We start from the raw sequence: 16,322 nt of genomic DNA, 5'->3' as shown, positions 1-16,322 counted from the left end.
GGAAATAAACTAAATTTGCTGGAATCCTAACTTTTATGAAATCTCTTGAAAGCTGAAGATCTTTAAAATAATCACTGTAAAATAGTGAATTATAAATTGTTTGGAAATGGCCTCATAACACCTTCCCAGGTAGAGCAAAAACAGTTGTTTCTGAGGTAAAGGTTATTCTTCTTTCTTCTTGGCATGATATAGACACGTACCTGAGAACTCCAGAACACAAATGTTCTGCTTTTATAGACAAATTCTTGATGATTAACTAATTTTTTTTTACATTTCTGTAGTGAAACCTGTTTGTTAAACTCCTTCATAATGACTGTGGGAATAGAAAGATTTTGGGACCCTGTTAAAATATAAATATAAATTATGTTGTTATTTTCATGAGAGGTTATCTGTTTATAGAACTTGCTGAGGACATGATAAAAAAAAATAAAATAAAATATATAAAAATGGATTGAAAAATGGTTTTCTTTCTTTTGCCCATGGCTGTAAATGCTGTCGCCCTTTCCTGTATAAAATGTATGTGTCAATAAATCTAAGTGAAATGTGTGAACTGAGTTCATATTTATATCTTCTGAAAGACAAGAACAGGTCTTCTAATCAGTAATAACTTCTATTTGCCAGTATACTGCTTCCATTCAGAATACGTTTATGGATTTTGGAAGACGCCTTATCCAGAAAAACGTACAGCTATTTTTTTTTTATAATTCTAAGTAGGTAAGGGTTAAGGGCCTGGCTCCAAGGCCCAGCATTTACAGCTTAATAGTGGTGGGATTTGAACTCATGACCTGCTGATCAGTCCAAACATCTTGAACACTAGCTACTACCATTTCCCACAAGTAGTGGGTGCACAAGCAATTACATGAGTGTACGTATGAACAATTTAGTAATTCTTTCAGTTTCATGTAGTCAGGATCTGACTTTGCTTACCAGCTGAGTCAGCTGACCTACAATGATAAATTGTGACCCAGTAAAATACAATCTTACAAACCAGTGAGGGTGTGCATGTAAGAATTGCATTCACCATCATCAGTTCAACACATAATATAATAGTTTGCTGATTCAGTTTCTTATGTTAGTGATTCCACTTTTCTTAGGCCATGTAAGAAGACAGAGGAAAGTTTTTTCTTGCCATCTGTGATTGGGAGATTTTGGTGCATTTACTTACTGGAAACTGAGGATGGAAGCACTGATCCAGGAAGCAAAATATACTGCAAGTCCTGAATAAATTCTGTACATTGCTTTTTCCAAAAAAAACAGTACTTACAGTAGTTAATGCACTATTAACATTAAATGTCTGATTGAGGGAGTGAATAAATGAATGAATAAATGAATGAATGAATGAATGAATGAATGAATGAATGAAAGTACTGAACTAGCCATTGTATGTACAATAGAAGACAACCTGTATAATATCCAGGGTGCAATCCTAGTCTCCAAAGCAAATGCATGCACTGAAACTGTGCATTAGGGTAGAAAAAGAAGTAAAACCTAAAAATAATCATTTTTATCATATAAATGCAATGCTTTCTGTGTTTTCATTAAATTGTCTATAAAATGGTAAAATAGTAAAACATGATAGCCATTGTAAGTATATCATTCAGTGAGAATATATTTTGGAATACATCACACCCCTTTGGTGGTGGCTCATGCATTTGACTATACCATAGAGGATTTGGCTATTCTCTTGTATAAATACCATTAAATCCTTACTGACTCTCCTATCAGATTAGGCCACACAAATGCCCTTATTTATCATCTGTACTCCAGAGCAGTATACTGTAGGTAGATGGAGTCCATATTTTCTGTCTTGCATATGATAATAGCCCTTGTAAATTTTTCCAGAGCTAATGAGACTGCTTGTAGTTTGCTAGGAGAGCTTGCATACCCACATTTTTTTAAGAATGGTGATATAATAATAGGGGGGATTTTTCCATTTTATAGTAGTTGGGAGTTTACAGACTTGTCTTACTCGGTCATGCCACCTCCAATACAGTGCACAAGGTAAGTATCAATGGTAAAAATAATTCATGTTGTTTATAAAAGATTTACTATGATGAAGTGATGAAATGTTTCAATATTATTTTGAAATGATGGATTTGTCTGTTGTTTTTAAATAGCTTGGATTTCAGAGCTTTTCAATACACACAGTCCATGATCTTTGCAGTAGAAGAGATCAACAACAGTTCCTCTTTACTTCCTGGAGTCTCCCTCGGTTATAAGATCTATGACACTTGTAGTTCTTCAGCAATGGGAGTTAAAATGGCAATGACATTAATGAATGGGAATGAAAAATCTGTTGCAAATCAGGTCTGCACAAAACCAGCCCAGGTGCAAGCAATAATAGGTGAGGCATACTCCTCAGTGTCCACAGCTATAGCAAAGAGCATTGGACCATTCAACATGCCCATAGTAAGAATTTCTTCCATTTTATTATTAATCTAAATATAATCTTGTAATGCACAGCTGATAAGGCTGCTCAATTTTGGTGCTTTGTATTGTGCAAAATAAATGAATGTAATAGCTGAGTTGTTTATTTTAACGTAATTTTAGATCAGTCACTATTCCACCTGTGAATGTCTGAGTGACAAAACGAAATATCCCTCATTTATGCGCACTGTTCCCAGCGATTACCACCAATCCAGAGCCATGGCAGAGATGGTAAAGCACTTTGGCTGGACCTGGGTGGGAGCAATACGAAGAGATGATGACTATGGTAACACTGGAATGGCTACATTTACAAAAGTTGCAGAACAACTGGGTATATGCTTGGAATATTCCCTTCCTTTTTTTAGAACTTACTCGCAAGAACGAGTGCTAAGAATAGTAGAGCAAATCAAAAGTTCTACTTCTCGAGTCATAGTGGGATTTCTTGCTCACTGGGATTGGGAGATTTTGGTGCATGTGTTTACTGAACACAACATCACTGGATACCAGTGGGTAGGAACTGAGGGTTGGATCGCTGATCCAGTAGTGGCCTCACTGGATAAGAAAAATATACTACAAGGAGCCATAGGGCTAGCTATATCCAAAACAACAGTTACAGGTCTTGAAGACTTCATTTTAGATATAAAACCACTGAAGTCTGTAAGCGGTGGCATTTTCACTAAATTTTGGGAAGCTCTGTTTAACTGTAAATATACAATGCAGAATGACTCGGAGGTGCAACCAGCTTGTACAGGAGAAGAAAAACTGTCTGAAGTGGAAAACACTTTCACTGATATGTCTATGCTGCCTATTATCAGTAATGTGTATAAAGGGGTTTATGCAATTGGCCATACTCTACACGAACTTCTTGGATGCAGAGAAACTTGCCCCACAAAGAAGCAAGCTGATCCTCTTACAGTGAGTTAAAACAAATGCTTTGCGTTGCTGCTTACCTCTTATTAGAAATGTATTTGAAAATCATATATATTATATACATGTATATATATATGTATGAACACATCTTTCTTTCTTTGATATTAGTTCTTGTTCTTTTTAGTTTCTTGAGCACATCAAAAAGGTGCATTTCAAGACCAAAGATGGTGAAAGTGTTTATTTTGATAAAAATGGTGACCCTGTAGGAAAATATGAAATAATTAACTGGCAAACCAAAAAGGGACACCCACATCAATTTGTTACTGTTGGAATTTATGACTCTTCTTTCCCTGATCAGAGTCGTTTGTCTGTAAACTTGTCGTCTATTGTTTGGGTAAAAAATAGCGATCAAGTAAGTAGAAGTGAACTTTTATGTGATCATGTTTAAATATCTATACAATATTAAATACAAATAAATAAATAAATAAATAAATAAATAAATTGACTTGGTCCTAGCCGCCAAAATCTGTATGCAGTGAGAGCTGTCCTCCTGGAACAAGGAAAGCTGTACAAAAAGGAAAACCTATCTGCTGCTTTGACTGTATACCATGTGCTGCAGGCGAGATCAGTAATAAGACAGGTATGTTTTTACCTATACGTTAACTGCCAACCATTATAACATTTGTGATAAAATGTCTAATCTACTGAATAAGAATAGTAAATAATTACTATTAAATAGAAATTAAGCAGCAAAACAGCTGTATTAACCCTGAATTCATTATTGTTCATTTTTATTTCTCTATTTCAGATTCTGTTGAATGTAAACAATGTCAGCAAGACTTCTGGTCAAATCCACAGAAAGATGAATGTGTGAAGAAGGAAATTGAATATCTGTCATATGAGGAAACGATGGGGATGTTACTGACAGTTATTTCTGTTGTTGGTGCAATTATGACAATGGTAATAGCAGTCATTTTTCTTAAGTATAAAAATACTCCAATAGTCAAAGCCAACAACTCTGAACTGAGCTTCCTGTTACTCTTCTCACTGGCCCTGTGCTTCCTTTGCTCACTAACATTCATTGGTCAGCCCTCGGATTGGTCCTGTATGCTGCGCCACACAGCATTTGGGATCACTTTTGTACTCTGCATTTCCTGTGTACTTGGGAAAACTATAGTGGTGTTAATGGCCTTCAGAGCTACACTTCCAGGCAGTAATGTCATGAAATGGTTTGGGCCTCCACAACAGAGACTCAGTGTACTTGCCTTCACTCTAATACAAGTGCTAATTTGTGTGCTTTGGTTAACAATATCCCCTCCTTTCCCTTTCAAAAATCTAAGTCACTACAAGGAAAAGATTATTCTAGAATGTCATTTGGGCTCAACCATAGGTTTCTGGGCCGTGCTGGGTTACATAGGACTCCTGGCCCTTTTGTGTTTTGTGTTGGCTTTTCTCGCACGGAAGTTGCCTGATAATTTTAATGAAGCCAAATTTATTACATTTAGCATGCTCATATTCTGTGCAGTTTGGATCACTTTTATTCCAGCTTATGTCAGCTCTCCTGGAAAATTTACTGTAGCTGTGGAGATCTTTGCAATTTTGGCTTCAAGCTTTGGCTTGTTATTCTGTATCTTTCTTCCAAAATGTTACATAATCATTTTGAAGCCAGAGAAAAATACTAAAAAGCTAATTATGGGGAAAAATACCAGCTAAGTATAATCTAAATATTATAAAACAATCAAAATGTTTTTCAATAATTTGGCCCTATATATTTTTTTTGCTAGGTAATATACTGAACACACTGGACAGTTCCGTGTGTTTACCATTAAAATCTGTTTCATACTGTTACTCATTAATAATGGATGTTGTCTGTTCTTATATTTTGTGTCCTACAGTAAATTCATAAAGTGTGGGGTGTAATATTTAGCAAAAGCACGAGTTAGATAAAACGATAAATTGATTGAATGAATAAATGAATCAATGCATTATAATACATTAAACACATAGATTGTCTAAATTGCCTAATGTATTTTGAACAACAGTACCTAAAACAAACAAATAAACAAAAAAATCCAGATCTAGTAACAGCATTGGTTTATGGCCAAGTGTAAAATAGCAGCTGCTACCACAAGCTGATTCAGTAAAAGTTTAAAACATGTATAATACCAAAAAAAAAAAGAAAGCAAGAAATTAGCATAACTGTATATTATTTTAGTTTTTGCAAAATTTGTTATAATTAGAGCTAAATAATGCTCTACATACAGAGTTGCCATCATTGCTTTTGCTTAATATGTGTCGACATTCAACAGCCTTCTTTTCTGGTCAGTTTCACCCCTTCTAACCATTAAAAACAATGTTTAACAATATTTGATATTACATATGAATACACACAGGGACCTTTAACAAAGTCAAAAAGTGATAGTGACAATGTATTTGCTGTAGATAACCCAATCCTCTGTTACTTCTTTCCATTTAACATGTGCCTATAAGAGCCTGGCATTAGAGGACTTTGAGTACTTTTATAGGTTTACGTCCGAATCTGAAAAGATTTGCATTTAGAGATTTCTAAAATGGGCATAATTGAAGAAAGCCTATTTGCTAATGATTGTCACAGCAAAATAGCTAAATAAGTTTATGTCTTAGTTTTAAGCTTGCCCTGCATGTCCTGGTGGCCGGATTTTTTCCAAAGTAACATTTATGTGTATTGGGGTGGTTAGCAATTGATCCACTCACAGAGGGAAAAAAAAATACCCTGCTTGCCAATTAGTAAATATGCAAACGTGAATGTTAAAAGTGAATAATAAGGTTGTGAAAAAAGGGTAAGTCTGATTAGGACACGTTAGCCAATTTATTAGGGCTATTTGCAAGTCAGTGCACTCTTAGTGCTGGTCCCAAGCCTGGATAAATGGGGAGGGTTGCATTGGGAAGGGCATCCAGCGTAAAACATGACAAATCAAATGCCATTTACAAACCTGAATTTCATACCGGATCGGTCTAGACCCGGGTTACCAACGACCGCCACAGCTATTGTTAGCTAACAGGTTCCCAGTGGAAATTGGGCCAAAGGAGGAGAAGGAGAGGGAAAGACGTCTACAGAGACAGCAGGATAGGAAACGTGTAGGAGAGTTTAGGTTAGAGTTGCTTTTTTAAATGTTGGTACTATGACTGACAAAAGGAGAGAGGTAGGCATGATGGAGAGGAGAAAGGTAGATATGTTGTGTTTTTAGGGGACCAAGTGAAAAGAAGTAAGGCCAGGAACATTGGAGTGGGGTTTAAACTGTTCTACCATGGTGTGCATGGAAAGAGCTGACGTATAAGAGTGGAGGAAGGTGCACACAGATGGGCTATATTCTATGCAGGAGATGCAAACTAAAAGAGATTGGAGACAGTAAAGTGCTGGCAGGGGACAGTGTAGCTAAACAGCATTGTATGTAGGATGGCACTGGAGGTAAAGAAGAGAGAGTGAGGACTTAAAAAAGGATAAGATGGTGGAAACTGAAGGAGAAAGACTGTAGTGTGAGATTCAGGGAAGAGTGGTGGTGAAGAGGTGCTGGATGATTGGGCAACTACTGCAGAAGTGATAAGAGAGACAGCAAGGAAGGTACTTGGTGTGGCAGCTGGAAAGATAAAAGGAAGACAAAGAGACGTGGTGGTAAAATGAGGAAGTGCAGGAGAGCAAAGGGAGAAAAAAGGTTAACCAAAACAGAATTGGGATCGGCAGAGAGATGAGAAAACTAGGCAGGATTACAAGGAGATGTGGAAGCAGGTAAATAGGGATGTGGCAACAGCTAAGGAAAAGTCAGGTCTGGCAGTGAAGTATGTGGACAGGACATGTGTGAGGACAGTGTGACAGCAGTGAAGTGTGCAGTAGGAACAACAGACTGGTTCAAGGTGGAGTTTGGACTGCATCAAGGATCAGCACTGAACCCTTTCTTGTATGCAGTGGTGATGGACAGGTTGACGGACGAGGTCAGACAGGAGTCTCCATGAACTATGATGTTTGTGGATGATATTGTGATTTGTGGTGAGAGTAGGAAGCAGGTTGAGAAGAGCCTGGAGAGATGGAGGTACACGCTGGAGAGAAGGAAAATAAAAGTCAGAAGGATTAAAAGAGAGAACATGTGTGTGAATGAGAATGAGGACAGTGGAGTGGTGCAGTTGCAGAGAGAAGAGGTGGTAAAGGGTTAGGAGTTTAAGTTCCTGGGGTCAACAGTGCAAAGTAATGGAGAGTGTGTAAGAGAAGTGGAGAAAAAAGTGCAGGCAGGGTGGAGTGGGTGGAAAAAAGTGAAAGCAGGAATGATTAGTGAGGGAAGGGTCTCTGCAAGAGTGAAAGGGAAAGCATGTAGGACGTTTTGGAGACAAGGTGAAGAATTGAGAATGTTTAGTTATGTGCAGAGGAGGGACATGGAGTACAGCAGAAGACTACTGAGGATGGAGCCGCCAGGCAGGTGAAAAAGCGGAAGGCCAAAGAGGAGGTTTATGGATGTGGTCAGGGAAGACATGCAGGTAGTTGGTTTGAAAGGGGCAGATGTAGAGAACAGGTTAATGTGGAAATAAATAATCCACTGTGGCGACCCCTAATAAGAGGACCCCTAGTCGTTCGTTCTGACATGGAGGACCACAGCTCCTTAGTTCTGATTAAGGATCGTGGGTACCTGTGCAGTGACATTGAGAACACCAGCACCAGGAAAACAGCGAAGTGTGTACCTTACCTTTGGCTTCGGTAGCATGGAAATTCTGGATGATGAAAGAATCATGTTATCACGTATCACAGTATCTGACCTAGCAAGAATGATAGGACTCTTATATGCTGGGGCTCCCTCCATTTAGGAGATAGATTGGGCTATTGGGTTGAGACCGCAAAAAAATAATTTAATGTGACTATTGAAATGAGAGTGGCTGCCAAAGCAAAAACTTACAGTCTCACATGACCTGACAAGGTCTTGCAATACTGAGTTGCCTGTTGGGGTCACTGGTCAGATTCCTTGGGAGGAAAGATCTTGGGTAGGGCTACAGATTTGCAGTAATTGGAAACTCACACTATGACTGGACCAAAGAATATCTAAAACAAAGTCCAAGGATCCTGACAGGTTAAGGACAGGGAAATGATGGAGAGAGCTCTTCCAATGAGGTCCTTGGTTCAGGGAACCAACTGGCAGGTGAAACTGGCCTGCAAGGATTGCCATGCATAATTTGTTTACTATAGGTCATTTAAGACTATAAATGGGTGACTATGCACCTCTAGTCAATGCCTTCATACTTGAAAGGTCATCTCAACAGTGAGGAATGCTCAGGGTCCGAAATGCTGTAATAGCTTTGCTCTGCCAGGACTACACAGTCTAACCCCACATCGTCACATATCGATGTTGCCTCGAATAGCGTACACATCCGACGCAGAAGGGAGCCCCTTTGCATCGCTTATACACTTCAATGCAAATCCCGCGTCGCTTTTCAACGTAGATGCCCGTCCTATACACTTCAAAGCAAATCCCTCATCTTCGGATTAGGGTTTGGGTTAGGGTTAGGGTTAGGGTTAGGGTTCGGGTTATCTTCAGATTTGGACGCGGCCGGGGGACAACCAACGAATCAGTCGTATGTAGTGGACATTTCGTAACATTATTATTATTTATTAAATATAGTATAAATAATCCGATACACTTATTATTATAAATAATAAGTCTTCATTAATATAAATAATATTTATTATAAATAATAAGTGATTAAGTGTATAGGACGGCCATCTACGTTGAAAAGCGATGCAAAGGGGCTCCCTACGCCATCCGAGGCAACGTCGATATGTGACGATGTGGGGTGAGACTGTGTTGGCCAGGATAAGCCTTTTATAAAATATCATTTTGTATAGTGAAATAAATACATCTATAGTGGACATATACAATCTACACATACCTGTTGAAATTGCAGTTTTTAGTTATTATCAATTTAAGAATTCTGTTAACATGCTGGTTGACTCGCTTGAATAGCCGTATAGAACACAAAAAAGACCCGGTTTACTTGTTCTTTCAAGAGTGCCTGATAGTGTCAATATTTGGTACTATTCGGGCACTAAAATATAGCAGTCACAGCCACCAAATAAAACTGTTAACTAGTAAATGCCAAATGTAAACTATGCTATTAAAGAATACTGCCTTAATTACTCTAAAAAAGGTTAGAATTAAACCTGCAAGTTGTCTGTATGACTGATATGCAATAAAAAAATCCAGGCCATTGCAGAGTTCCGATCAAATGTATACAGCCTCATTAATATGTAATGACCATGCCAAGGTCTTTGCATGATGTAGTGCAATGTATGTATGTGTGCTTCCCTATACAAGACTGATCATGTGGCATTTAAAATAAAATCTGTAATCTTGTACGCTAAAGGTTTTTTTTTCTAAAATATTTATCTCAATATTACATTATACTAAATAATATAATATTACATATCATGAAGAAACATAGTAAAATCCTCCACTGAGAAGATACTACGTTTGTGAAAGTCACACCTCCTGTATATGCTGTCCATATGTCTGACCACAGAGAATTGTCTGTATAAATATCACAAATCCGTAGTATGCTGCTTGTTAATCCAGACTAGCCATGCGTGCTCTACTCTAATATCTCTATTCTTAAACTGTTTAGGTAGATGGAGTCCATTTTCACTCTTTTGCAAGTTGTAATAACTATTGTTAATTTTTCCAAAGCTAATGGAACTAATTGTACCTTAAGGACAGCTGCTGCAAACCCACAGCTTTGGAAAGATGGTGATATTATAATCGGAGGGATTTTCCCATTGCATAGCAGCTGGACAATTGCAGATTTATCCTATTTGTTTATGCCACCACCAGTGACCTGCATGAGGTAAGCAGCAATAAAGGAACATTTGAAATACTGTTTTAAGATGAATTACCTTAAACATTGTTACATGATTAACATAACACAAGCATTTCTTTCTGAATTTCTTGAAAAGTCTTGATTTCACAGCATTGCAGTCTGCACAGTCTTTAATTTTTGCAGTAGAAGAAATTAACAACAATAGAGATTTACTGCCTGGCGTGTCATTGGGCTACAGGATCTACGATACATGTAGTTCTGAAGCAGTGGGCATTAGAATGGCCATGGCCCTTATGAATGAGCATGGAAAAGCCTCAGATGAACCGTGCACAAAGCCAGCCCAGGTGCAAGCCATAATAGGAGAAGCCTTTTCGTCTGTGTCTATGGCTATAGCAAAGAGCATTGGACCCTTCAGCATCCCCTTAGTAAGAATTTATGCAAATTATTATTAGATTTTTTAAATGGGTCAATAAAAATGACATTTATAATAAATTAATTGCAATGTTCTATGCTGTTTTGTGCTATTTGCCAGATCAGTCATTATGCTACTTGTGAGTGTCTCAGCGACAAAAAGAAATATCCCTCATTTCTGCGAACTATTCCCAGTGATTACCACCAGTCCAGGGCATTGGCAGAGATGGTCCGGCACTTTGGGTGGACTTGGGTGGGAGCAATACGGAGAGATGATGATTATGGAAACAGTGGCATGGCTGCATTTACTAAATTTGCAGAACAGCTTGGTGTCTGCATAGAATATTCTCTTCCATTTTTTCGAACCTATTCACAAGAAAAAGTTATGAGGATCGCTGAGCAAATTAAAAGATCCACTTCACGAGTGATTGTCGGATTCCTTGACAGCTGGGATGTGGGAATTTTGCTGCATGTGTTTTATGAACACAACATCACGGGATACCAGTGGGTAGGAACCGAAGCCTGGATCTCAGATTCTGAGCTTGTCACATTAGATACGTACAACATGTTGCAAGGAGCTATTGGGCTAGCCATTCCCAAAACGGTGGTATCAGGTCTGAAGGACTTCATTCTAGATATAAAGTTACTGAAATCTTCAAGCAACGCCATTTTTATTCAGTTATGGGAGACTCTTTTTAAGTGTAAATATACAGTTACTGGTGATTTGGATGATGCTCCAGTGTGCACAGGAGAAGAGAAATTATCTGAGGTGGAAAACACTTTCACTGACATGTCCCTGATGCCTATTTTCAGCAATGTGTATAAAGGAGTTTATGCCATTGCCCATACACTAAACAATCTTCTTGGCTGCAAAGAGATCTGTCTTACAAAGCAGCAGCCTGATCCTTTTACAGTAAGCGATAGTCTTTTTTTATGCTGAAATGTCATCCATTAATAGGGACAGTACAGAACTTATTTCAGAATTACATTATTAACTTTTATTTTTTTAGTTTTTAGAACATCTTAAAAGGGTTCGATTCGAAACGAAAGAAGGCGAAGAAGTTTATTTTGATGAAAATGGTGATGCAGTTGCAAAATATGAGATTATAAACTGGCAAGCCAGTACAGAGTCCAAAAATGAATTTGTCATTGTTGGACATTATGACTCTTCTTTCTCTGGACAGGACCGCCTAAAAATGAACATGGCCAATATTGTGTGGGCAAATAATGCCACAAAGGTCAGTAAAAGACTAAATAAATTGCATAGTGCTCTTAATACATGCATTTCACCTCAGTCAGTACTTACAATATATTGTTGAAAGTTATTACTAAATACAATTCTATAATGAAATGATATTGTTGATGTTGTTGTTTTGCTACATATAATATTATATCCTGTTAATTTTAAAGCCCTTTTTTTGCTTTTTACTTAAACATAGGTGCCAGTATCTGTATGCAGTGAAAGTTGCCCCCCTGGCACAAGAAAAGCTGTACAGAAAGGGAAGCCTATCTGCTGTTTTGACTGCATACAGTGTGCTGATGGACAGATCAGTAATATGACCGGTACACACAATCCAGTTTATAATATATATATATATATATATATATATATATATATATATATATATATATATATATATATAAGCCCTAGCATGATATTTCAAGGTGCTCGTGATATAAGCCGTACCTCAAAAATAAGCCTCAGTTAAGATTGGCATTTGTGGTAGTACCAAAAGTCTGTTGCAACACACGGTGATGTATTGAATTAGAAAATATTAATATTAATATAATAATAATTCATATAATATTATAAAAATATAATTAGAAATATATAAAATATAATTAATATAATAATTATTATCATAATATAATATTTAAATATAATAATAATTATTATTATAGTAATATAATACTAATATAATGGTTATATAAATTATAATTAAAGTAAGTATTTGTAAATACCCAAGTGGGTGTTTTTGTACAAGAGAGACGGTAAACAGATGATCAGTCAGGGTACAGGTTGCAATATGAAGTGGGTAATATATATATATATATATATATATATATATATATATATATATATAGTTTTCCCTTCTGTCATGAACATTTTAAAAGTCTCAAGCAATTTATATTTGAATTCTTTATGTTCATGTTAAAAGTGACTTAAATCAATTAAACTAGGAAATACTGTAGGATCAACATAAATGAATAAATGAATTACCGTAATTTCCGGACTATTAAGCGCACCCAAATATAAGTGCGTTTAAAAATCACCATCGGTGAAGCTTTTCTCAGTTTTTTGGCTTGAAGTTTGTGAAACCGGGAAAAACCCAGGAAAAATCCATAAATTAGCCGCTTCGTTGTTTAAGCTGCGGGGTTCAAAGCGTGGGAAAAAAGTAGCGGCTTATAGTCTGAAAAATATGGTATATGTATTGAAGGCCAGTATAAACATTATTATGTGCAGTTATGTTTAATTTTGTCCTTCAAACAGCTCGCTAAATTTAGGGCCAGATGTTCCACTCTCTACTGTGAAATGCACTACAAAAAAGATGCACTATTATGTGCACTGTATTGTGTTTATTACATCCACTGTGTATCTAATGCCTCTACAATTTGAAACATTTCCTTCTCTACAGATTCTCTGACATGTACGCACTGCTATCAAGACTTCTGGCCAAATCTAGAAAGGGACGAATGTATACAAAAGGAAATCGAATATCTCTCCTATGAAGAAACAATGGGAATGTTGCTAACAGCTGTGTCTATTATCTGTGCATTTCTAACAATGGTAATAACGATAATATTCTTTAGACATAAAAATACCCCAATAGTCAAAGCAAACAACTCTGAACTGAGCTTCCTGCTGCTCTTCTCACTGACTTTGTGTTTCCTCTGTTCACTTACTTTTATCGGTCAGCCTTCTGAGTGGTCCTGCATGCTGCGGCACACAGCGTTTGGGATCACCTTTGTCCTTGGCATCTCCTGTGTTCTGGGAAAAACTTTAGTTGTTTTAATGGCTTTCAGGGCTACATTGCCAGGCAGTAATGTCATGAAGTGGTTTGGACCCCCACAACAGAGACTCAGTGTACTTGTCTTTACTGCAATACAAGTCCTTATTTGTGTCATTTGGTTAATAACATCTCCTCCTTTCCCTTTTAAAAATCTAAACATCTACAAGGAAAAGATCATTCTGGAATGTCATTTGGGGTCAACCATAGGTTTCTGGGCCGTGCTGGGTTATATTGGAATTTTGGCATTTTTATGCTTTGTGTTGGCCTTCCTAGCAAGAAAGCTGCCTGATAACTTTAACGAAGCCAAATTCATCACCTTCAGCATGCTGATATTCTGTGCAGTGTGGCTCACTTTTATTCCAGCGTATGTCAGCTCTCCTGGAAAATTCACTGTTGCAGTTGAAATATTTGCCATTTTAGCATCAAGCTTTGGTTTGCTATCTTGTATCTTTTTCCCTAAGTGTTACATAATCATACTGAAGCCGGAGAGGAGCACAAAAAAGTTAATTATGGTCAAACTCCCAGGAAAATGACTAAAAAATAACTATATATATTATATTTCTTCTTCAATTTTGTTATATCTCTAGAGTAAGGTGTCTTTTATAATAATTTTACAGTATACGGTGATTATTTGGTAATCAGATTTGGTCTTGTTGGAGGAGTATATTAAAATACCAATATAGGCTCTGATATATATCACAGACCTGCCGCAGCTCATCATTAACCAGGCACTGAAATATGGCTGACACCAAAGATAGCGGGAATGGAATTAAACACTACTTTAAATAGGAAATAGATGGTGCTCTCTCAGATACACCAAATATCTGTCAAATATCTGAGTTGTTCCCTCATAGTTGTTCTAGAGCTGCAAGGACCAGAAGCATGGATAACTGTTCAGAGGACAGTAATCAGTGCATCAGTGCATCAGTGCCTCTCCTCAGAAACACTGGAAAGACTACATCTTACCAGGACCGTGTTGTGTTTAAACACTCACCTGGAACATGAAAAGAAAGAAATGAATGCATCACCTAAAATTGTATAATTCTGTTTACATTTTTTTTTTTTTTCTGTGTGCATGCAGCAAAAGCATTTATTAATTGGACATTGCTAAATAATTATTACATCTAAAATACTGTTGGCACCTTTGTTTTTTTTGTTGTTTTTTATAACAAAATTGGACAAAAATTCCAAATGAAAATCATTGATAATTTTGTAATATCATTCTATAAATAAACATACAAATACCAATACATACATCGTTTTGTGGGACCTATTTTTTGTATGAGTTTATTTATAAGTTTTGATTTTCCATGTTATTATCAAAATATACATGTGCCACATGTGTAACAGTTAACTTTACCTCTACATTGATTTAGATCTATTCAGAGTATTTGTTTTCTTCAATAACCACAATTTCGAGTATAAATTAATGTTCCAATATACAGGTTGTTATAAAAAAATTACCCACACATTAAGATACTGTAGGCATGAGGGATTATCTCCATTTGCTAGCACCTTAAGACTCGGACACTCATGGTGATGTAAAGCAATCTTGATGGAAAGGTTATACATCAAAAACATTTTTACACAAAAGTCAATACGAAAACAAACTACCTGAAGCTTGTGGGCATTAAAACTAATTGTGAGCTTCAATTACTGTGATATATTGTGCTATGCAGAAGTGTGTTTTCCTCTTATCCAAAACTTCAACATAAGATACCCTCAGATGGTGTCCCAGATTTAAAAGGAAATCACAAAGCATCAGGATAATGTTCAACATAGAATTAATTAAGGAGTACCACAGTGATTGAAGCTCAGCATTGATTTTAAATCCCAAGATCTTCAGGTTAGTTTTTGTATTGACTTATACATTTGATGTATACCCTGTGCTATACGTTGATGAGCTGATACAGTACTTTGGTAAGGTACAGCTTGCTTTTATCTGACACTGGAATTGGTCTTAGGGTATTGACAAATTCCCTTGATTTATTGTCAGAGTTTTGCTATGCTTTAATCGCTTTGTCCACCAGATGTCCCCATTTTCCCTCCATGTTGTTTTTTCACAAATCATGTAGTAGGCTTTTCAGCAAAACATTGCTCATTGAACTACACTGCTTATTCAACTTGCCCTTTTCACATAGTCCATCTTAGCATGTCTTTTTAGTTACTGTTCGCTTCGTAAACTAGTCTAGGTCTGTGGTGTGAGAGCCAGGAAATGATACAACAGTGGTAGATTGAAGAAGCTGTGCAATGACAGGAAACAGTTTAAAGGGCTGAAAGTGGCGCAATGACAAAAAATGTACATTTCCCCAAATAGATTAAAAACTAAAGTAATGAGCCTGTTTTCAAAATGAAAGAAGTAGGAACTTTTTTCCGAAAAATAAATCGTAAAGTAATGTAATGATACTAGCAAAATCTTCTTAATTACAGTAACAAAGCATTTGTACTTTATTACTTCTCACCTTTCAAAAAATATGAAAAGCAAGCAAAAAGAGAAAGCACATCTCTCAGCTATGTGTGGTTTGCCTGGGAGTGAAGCATGCCAAGTCGGTTCTTGAGGGAGCCGATTGTGCTCGCATTGTCGTTCACTTTTCGAGGAAGGTGCTCCCGCTCCATGTGGTTCTGGCCCCGCTCTCACTAAATTCAGAGTGGCACGATAGTTCCTGGACTCGCAAACCTTGCAAAGGATTTTGAGATGGGCTCTTGCCAGTTTTTTCCTTTTGTGACTAGAACCTTCAGCTCTGCCTCTCTTCCTCTGAGGATGGGAAGGGG

General features: G+C 37.0%; 2 protein-coding genes across 2 annotated transcripts; both read left to right on the top strand.

Annotated features, from left to right (window-relative positions):
* The first annotated feature begins 1,786 nt into the window (after window positions 1-1,786).
* LOC124395779 (extracellular calcium-sensing receptor-like) lies at window positions 1,787-5,010 on the top strand. Its single transcript, XM_046864612.1, has 6 exons — window positions 1,787-2,001; window positions 2,118-2,409; window positions 2,551-3,342; window positions 3,482-3,709; window positions 3,814-3,937; window positions 4,106-5,010. Exons 1-6 carry the CDS (start codon window positions 1,787-1,789, stop codon window positions 5,008-5,010), a joined length of 2,556 nt encoding a protein of 851 aa, XP_046720568.1.
* A 5,093-nt stretch (window positions 5,011-10,103) lies between these two features.
* LOC124395852 (extracellular calcium-sensing receptor-like) lies at window positions 10,104-14,684 on the top strand. The gene is made up of 7 exons (XM_046864728.1): window positions 10,104-10,155; window positions 10,367-10,553; window positions 10,661-11,452; window positions 11,550-11,777; window positions 11,979-12,102; window positions 13,176-13,327; window positions 13,457-14,684. The coding sequence occupies exons 1-7, from the start codon at window positions 10,130-10,132 to the stop codon at window positions 14,081-14,083; spliced, it is 2,136 nt and encodes a 711-aa protein (XP_046720684.1). The 5' UTR covers window positions 10,104-10,129; the 3' UTR covers window positions 14,084-14,684.
* Window positions 14,685-16,322: the final 1,638 nt, after the last annotated feature.

This window comes from Silurus meridionalis, chromosome 13 (assembly GCF_014805685.1).
Source record: "Silurus meridionalis isolate SWU-2019-XX chromosome 13, ASM1480568v1, whole genome shotgun sequence".
NCBI classification, from domain to species: domain Eukaryota; kingdom Metazoa; phylum Chordata; class Actinopteri; order Siluriformes; family Siluridae; genus Silurus; species Silurus meridionalis.
This window is presented reverse-complemented; position numbering and strand designations above follow the sequence as displayed.

Bases quoted from the DNA above. Each gene is read 5' to 3' on its own strand.
- LOC124395852 (XM_046864728.1), top strand. From the start codon at position 10,130: ATGCCACCACCAGTGACCTGCATGAG. The intron at 11,453-11,549 runs GTAAGCGATAGT...TTATTTTTTTAG, and splicing joins AGCAGCCTGATCCTTTTACA to TTTTTAGAACATCTTAAAAG. The intron at 11,778-11,978 runs GTCAGTAAAAGA...ACTTAAACATAG, and splicing joins GGGCAAATAATGCCACAAAG to GTGCCAGTATCTGTATGCAG.
- LOC124395779 (XM_046864612.1), top strand. From the start codon at position 1,787: ATGGAGTCCATATTTTCTGTCTTGCATATGATAATAGCCCTTGTAAAT. The intron at 3,710-3,813 runs GTAAGTAGAAGT...ACTTGGTCCTAG, and splicing joins GGGTAAAAAATAGCGATCAA to CCGCCAAAATCTGTATGCAG. The intron at 3,938-4,105 runs GTATGTTTTTAC...TCTCTATTTCAG, and splicing joins CGAGATCAGTAATAAGACAG to ATTCTGTTGAATGTAAACAA.